The following is a 7371-nucleotide window of genomic DNA, read 5'->3' as shown; positions in this document are numbered from 1 at the left end:
ATAACCAAAGCCATTACCACTTCAAGATATTATCATTTAAACAATAACCAAAAAAACTCCCCAGGATATACCAAAGTTCTTTTAAGGGCATTCGTTGGGATAGTTTGCAACTCGCGGAACATGCTTAAATATTATTATGATTAGTGCTAATAATCTTTTTTCACAACAGGTTTCCAAGCACTCTCAGCTGATCTCGCTGAGGCAGCAGTGGCTCATTGCCAATTAATTGTTGTTTCCAAGTGAGCTTCTTCCAGATTTTCTCTGTTAATTAATTGTTAATAGCTGCTAATTGTTAGACTTGTTTGACTTCTTTATTGCATCTCTAGATATATACTACATTAGATTGCCTCGGTAAACAGTGAGTTCCATGATATTCTATTGGAAAACATAATGTGTTAGCATTAAATGACATCGGTGTCAATTTAAATAAATGTTGCACTGTTGAATAACTTTTTGTTTGTGTAATTTTTTCAAAAATCAACAACGTTGCTATTTGATCCTAACTCAAAACATAATAGTCTATTATTAATCAATATCTTAATTGTTTATTCAAGATATTAGATTTCTGTACTTGAAACTATGATCTGCTTGAATCAGTCTAAAGCTTGATCAAACTCTTTGATTCAGATTCCTTGAGAAGTTGCAACAAGATATACCTGGAAAGGGTGTGAAACAGCAATTACAATTTCTTTGTGGGGTTTATGCTCTGTTTCTTCTTCACAAGCATTTGGGTGAATTTCTCTCTGCTGGCTGCATCACTCCAAAACAAGGATCACTTGCCAATGACCAATTGAGGTCCTTATATTCCCAGGTTTGTCCAAAAACAATTTCAACATCTGATATCATAATTTTATAATAATATGTGATTAATGTGAAGACTGAAGACTAATAGTGTGATTATATGCATATGATTAGGTTCGGCCTAATGCGATTGCGCTTGTTGATGCATTTAACTACACTGATCACTACCTCGGTTCGGTTCTTGGTCGATACGACGGAAATGTGTATCCGAAGTTGTATGAGGAGGCATGGAAGGATCCTTTGAATGAATCAATCGTTCCTGATGGCTTCCATGAGTATGTTCAACCAATGCTTAAGCAACAGCTTCGTAATGCTAGGCTTTAGATGATTTATTAATACCTGTTTTGTTAATTTACACCTAGTAAATTCTATCTACTTTAATTGTGTTTTAAAGAGTGAATTAATAAACTTGCACGGAAGGATAAATAAAGAGAGGTGTGAGGAACATAACAATCATAATTGTTGATTAGAAGGAGAATGCTTTTGGTTATGGACTACCTTGATGAATTCTTTGTCAAATTTTGGAAATCCATTCTTTCATCTTAGGTTAAAGTTGATAATAATAAAAAAAATATCTTACTAACAAGTATGGAGTCTCTACACAAGACATGTACTACAGGAAATTACAAGATAATTGAATTTAAAAAAAAATTATATTTGATGTTATCAATGGAAAAATTAAATTTGGAGAATTTATTTAATGACCATGAAAAGCAAAAGGTCATATGAGAGTTTTGGGGCCTTAGGCTGGAGACAAGACATGACATGACATTAAGATAGAGACAATAGAATAGAGACACTAAAAATTATTTTTTGTGTATTGTGTTTAGATACAATGGACAAGACACTAATGTAATGTCCTGTATTATATTTGGATAGACATGGACAAAACTAAAATATTATGCGAAATGACTAAAATAACTATGTGATTCCAAATTTTTTACATCAAGTACAAATTAATTTAATAAAAAATAAGAGTATGTAGGAATACAGAAAATTACAAGAATTGGTCTATAAACTAATAAGATAAAAATGTTATTAAAGTAACAAAATTAAAAATAAATAAAGTAACATAAAGTAGAAAAGTGAATTAAGTCTCCATTAATAAAGCATGTCATAGAGAAGAGAATAAACGATAAAAAGGAATAAATTAATTATCCAGTCAAGTAAAAAATTCTAAAAAAAAAAGAAAGTATCTGAAAAAAAGAACGCAGAGAAAGAAGAACTATGATGTAGAGAATAAGTTAAAATTAGAAAAAATAAGAAGAGATAATAGTAAAATAATAAAAAATATCTACGAATAGAAAAAGAAAAAATTTTAATAAAAAAGTCTGTGTCCATCTTTTTTTAATACCGTATCCATTATTGTTCTTCGTAAAAAAGTAGACATAAAAATATAAAATAATGTCTTAAAGACAATATATTTTATGTCTATATCTCTATCTCTAAATATATTTTAATCATTTGTTATTCATGTTTTTATGTCGTGTCTTCGAAAACAAACGCAACCTTATAGGCGCATGGATTATGAAAGTTGCTTAATGACTGATTTTCCAAAACAATCACGTGTGCAAAGTCCAACGGACTATAGTTAATTAAAGCTAATAAACGAATCTAAGGCAATCATGCAACCACAAAAATAATTAAATAACAATGTTATGGTGGCTCTCTGTCACATCATCTTGGGATCTTAAATCTAATATAATCCATTAATCCAGCAATGCTACAAAGTACGAACAATCACCAATAATTGTTATCGTTTATGTGTATCTCACTTGCTTTGGTTTCCTAAGTGCGTGTATATAATTATTATGTTTAACTAAATGATTCGATAACAACAATTTGGAATAGGGTCGCACTACGGTACAGATCAACATTTACAGATATTCTATTTTTTAATCTTATTTTATTACATATGTATTGAATGTTTTTTGGCTGGCTTGGCTATTCTTCATCTAGGTCTTTGAGTTAGCATCTATTTGATTTGGCTCCAATATAGACATATAGCAAGTGGCCCTTGGATTCGGGGTATAAATTTTAGATTTGTTATGAAGATAAAAAACTAAATTTTTTGTTAAATCCTGAGATAAAACAAATATTTTTTTTCCTCAAAAATAATCTTTAAAACAATTATTTAAGTTATATCAAAGCAAAAAATTTTAATATAACAAATAGCATGGCAATGATTTGTTGGCTCTCAAGTACTATTTAATGTTATTTAAGTACTATGATTATTATGTTATGTGTAAGTCTACAAGCTAGCAATGATAATTGGCTCGTGTAAAACTTTGAGCCATTTAATACTTTGTCAAACTACTTCTCATTGCACTAAAGAAAAATTACGTGTCCTTATATTTATGATTAAAATAGAATATCTGTACATTAATATCTGTACCTTATAATTTCCCTTTGGAATAACATAGCATGACTATTGATTAGGACCATAATTCTGTTAATTATTAGAAATTGGACTCTCATGTCAACTCACTTTGGACGGATTCAGGGAAATGTGTATAATAGTCATTTCTACAGAATTTTGAATAACTACTATATATTTTTTCCTATTCGTGTAATTTTTTAATAAATTATAATAATGTGATGATTGTTTCCATATTTCTTTTTTTGTTTTTAAATAAAAAAAAAGGAGTATATGTAATAACATTTTTCCCTCGTGTTGTAATAGTACAAGGGTGCAGTCGCTAAAATGATTTAAATTGTAGCGTGTATTATTGTAGTTGTGAGAGCGATGAGCGATATTTGAAAAGAACCGTGTTCCATATAGGGGTAGAGACGATATGATATGACGAAAGGGGTTCATTAAAAATGTAGGGCTACCCCTAACAAATTAAAATGCACCTATCTATAGCTTGCCAACTAATTTATGCAGCAATTTCTCAATTAAATATTCAACTATATGTAAATAAATTTTCACTAACATGTTGGAGTCTTCATTTTGGGAAAAAGTTGAACAAAAGAGATAGAGCCATTAATTGTTGGAGTAAAATTGCTTACTACTACTGTTCTATTAGAAATTATCGGGAATGGATCCTCTTCAGTTTTTTTAACATTTATCTCTTACCTTTGATTCTATAAGTGGAACCATAAATAAATAAAAAAGAGAATAATGAATGGTTAGATTAAACATTACACACCATTCAGTTTTTTTTCACTGGAGATGATCCACTTTCGAAATTATCCAGAACATTTTGCTACCGTTATCTTTGATTTTGACATTATGTAGTTACAATATTATTTGAAAAGTTTGTACCAAATTTTTGCTACCTTATTAGTGCACATCTAATTCAGGATAAAAAAAACGACCTAGATTTGCATATCACAACGCTTTGTCTTTGTGTCTCTGCCTACTCCACACAATCCCAACGGATTTTGTTATAAGATTGAGAGAAAATGACATTCTCCTCTCATGTGAGATGTTAAAATGATACTTTCTTTTCTTCTATTTTATAAATGTACATTTACCTCTTTTCTAACTTTTAAAAAACCTCCTCTTTAATCCATTTTAAATTTTTTATGTTAACTATTGTTAACTTTTTTCCATTTTTTAAGAAAAAATAAATTATTTTTTGAAAAAATATCCATTAAACAAAAATTTTATTTTTTATCATTAAAGAGCGGGTAGGAGCAGGTATTACCTAAACTCGACCCCACCCCGCTCCTCTCAAGAACCTGTTCTGCTAAAAACCCGTCCCAATATAGGCGGATAATTACCCGCTCGAAGCGGGTAGAAACAGGATGGATACCTGCGAATTCGGGTGGTATTGCCCTTCCTAATTAAGTTAGAGCTAGCGGTAACCAAGCAACTCCACTGACTCATCAACCTTTCTAGATGCGAACAGTAGTCACTGGTTGAGTCCTCATCTTTCACGGATTCCTTGAAATTCACGAGGATAATCAAATATAAGATGCCAAGAATGATGATTAATTGCGGTGGATAATTATAAGCATCAGGCATTAGTGATCATGGGTCCGCATAGCAGATTTTGAACATAGTGGCAGTTGAAGTACCAAAACTTCATTGATCTTCATGGGCCACACATTGTCTAATAATGTCTATTACATTCAATATAATATTTTACCCCAAATCAAAGAAACGAGTAAACTAATAATAAACGCACGCTTTGATCAAACACTCATGAATTCCTTATTATTGTAATGGAAGAAGATCTTGCCTCCACAAAAACGACATTAATTAAAGCTATGATTTGAAGATGTATATATAAATATAATATATCAACAATCAACATTGGTCCACCAAAGTTTGTTCTAACTAGAAATTAATTAAATATCCCTACTTGTAACAAAAACAACACATTCTGAAACTCAATATAAAATGACCTTAGCGGTCCATATTCATTTTCCTTAATTAATTTTATCTTTTTCCCCTTTTTGTACTTTCAATTGGCAATGGGGACGGAGTGACGCGCCTATCACATACACTTGCTCCTTCAAGTAAACTACAATTATTGTGATACCTAAAAAATGCCACTTATGTTCTAACTCATGATGAGGAACTAATATTAATCCTGTTGGATGGACGTCATGAAACTGAGAAAAGAAATTTTAATATAATAGATAAGATATAGATACTTTTTATGTTAAACAAGAATTATACTGTACATAAAAAATTAGTGACTAAATTAATTATCTATATAAAATACATATTAAAATATAAAATATATTTTAAAATGAGTTAAACAATAGGCATACATTTATATAAAAATAGAGTTATTCTCCACGTACAAGCATTTTTTCATACAAGTCATACAAGTTATTTATATTTACGCACTTTCACGTTTTTTTCTGTGTCTCTTCCTCTTCTTTCTCCGTGCCTCTTTTTTTTCTTCTTCTTTTTTTTCTGTGTCTCTTCTTCTTCTTCTTCTTCTTCGTAATTTTTCTTTCTCGTTATCGTCGTCATCAACACCACCTCTTCCTCCTCTTCTTCTTTTTTTTTTATTGAAATTTCTTCTCCTATTTTCTTTTTCTTTTTCTCTTTCATCATCAGTTATCTCGTTGTTGAAGATAATAAATAATTCAGGTTCATATTGTCAATTGAACCAAAACGAAATTAATTATTGTTTTGAATCCAACAAGTGGCTAAGGTGTGGTTCAATTTAGAAGAAAAAATATAGCATTAGAGAAAATATTTTTCTGCAGCAAATTTAGGTGTAGCACGAAGATATTTGGATGTATTTTAAGAATTTTTTGGTGTATTTTTATTCTAATAAGTTCTGCATAATTCAAAACTCTTTCTCTTTCTCCTTCTCATCTTTTACTATTTCTTCTTTTTTTTATCATCATCACCATCTTCTTCTTCTTTTTTTTCTTATTCATCTTTTTCTTTTTATTTTACCTTCTCAAGTTTCTTCTTGTTTTACTCTCTTAACAAGAATAAAAACAAAAAAATCAAACAAAGAAGAAGAAACACATAATGCTACAGAATTACTTGGAAGAGGATGAACTTACATTCATTTAACTAAAAAAAAGAAAGAAATAAGGAAAAAGAAGAAGAAGAAAAAAATGCAGCATTAGAGCAAATATTTTCCTGTATTTGTAGTAAATTTGTGTGTATTTTAAGAATTTTTGGGTGTATTTTTATTCTGATAAGTTCTGCATAATTCAAAACTCTTCTTCTTCCTCCTTTTCATCTTCTACTGTTTTTTCTTCTTTTTTTATCATCATCACCTCTTCTTCTTCTTTTTTTTTTATTCATCTTTTCCTTTTTATTTTACTTTCTCAAGTTTTTTCTTATTTTACTCTTTTAACAAGAATAAAAACAAAAAAAAATAATCAAAAAAGAAGAAGAAACACATAATACTGCAGAATTACTTGGAAGATGATGAACTTACATTCATTTAACTAAAAGAAAGAAAGAAATAAGGAAAAAAGAAGAAGAAAAGAACGTAGCATTAGAGAAAATATTTTTCTGTATTTGTAACAATTTGGGTGTAACACAAAGATATTTGGGTGTATTTTAAGAATTTTTAGGTGTATTTTTATTCTGATAAGTTCTGCATAATTCAAAACTCTTCATCTTCCTCCTCTTCATCTTCTACTGCTTTTTCTTCCTCATCTTCTTATTTTGTTTTCTTATAATTCTTCTTGGGAGAAAAAATCAAACAAAGAAAAAAAATACATAATGTTACAAAATTAATAGAAAGAAGAGGAGGAAAAATGCAGCAACAACAGAAATAAAGAAACAACGACGAAAATGAAACACGCGAAGAAAAAGAAGGAGAAACACAAAAAAGAAGGAGAAGAAGAAGAAGAAAGGCAAAACCGTGAGACCTTGTGTACTAAAGCGGACAATATCGTGCTAGCGGGTGGTCTGGGTTGTTACAAGAGGAGGAGGAGAAGGAGGAACGTGAAGAAAAAGAAATATCTTCCATAATGGTGAGTAAGAGCGCGCTTTGAAAACGGTTGAGTGAGGCGCATGTTATCACGCTCCAGTGGATGAATGTAGTTTTTATTATACTTGGCTCAATTTATAAGATTTGTAAGCTAAAAATTTTTTTATGTGTAACATAACTCATAAAAATATATAATAGCTAA

General features: G+C 30.0%; 1 protein-coding gene across 1 annotated transcript in view; it reads left to right on the top strand.

Moving 5' to 3' along the window:
• Positions 1–1325, top strand: part of LOC107642578 (peroxisomal acyl-coenzyme A oxidase 1) — a 5765-nt gene extending 4440 nt beyond the window's left edge. Inside the window, exons 12-14 of the mRNA XM_016345974.2 lie at positions 170–239; positions 628–811; positions 916–1325. Of these exons, the coding sequence (XP_016201460.1) occupies positions 170–239; positions 628–811; positions 916–1125 (464 nt within the window). The 3' untranslated portion in view covers positions 1126–1325. The remainder of the gene's footprint in view (positions 1–169; positions 240–627; positions 812–915) is intronic.

This window comes from Arachis ipaensis, chromosome B05 (genome assembly GCF_000816755.2).
Source record: "Arachis ipaensis cultivar K30076 chromosome B05, Araip1.1, whole genome shotgun sequence".
Classification (NCBI taxonomy): domain Eukaryota; kingdom Viridiplantae; phylum Streptophyta; class Magnoliopsida; order Fabales; family Fabaceae; genus Arachis; species Arachis ipaensis.
Note: the sequence above shows the minus strand (reverse complement) of the source record. Positions and strands in the feature narration are given on the sequence as shown.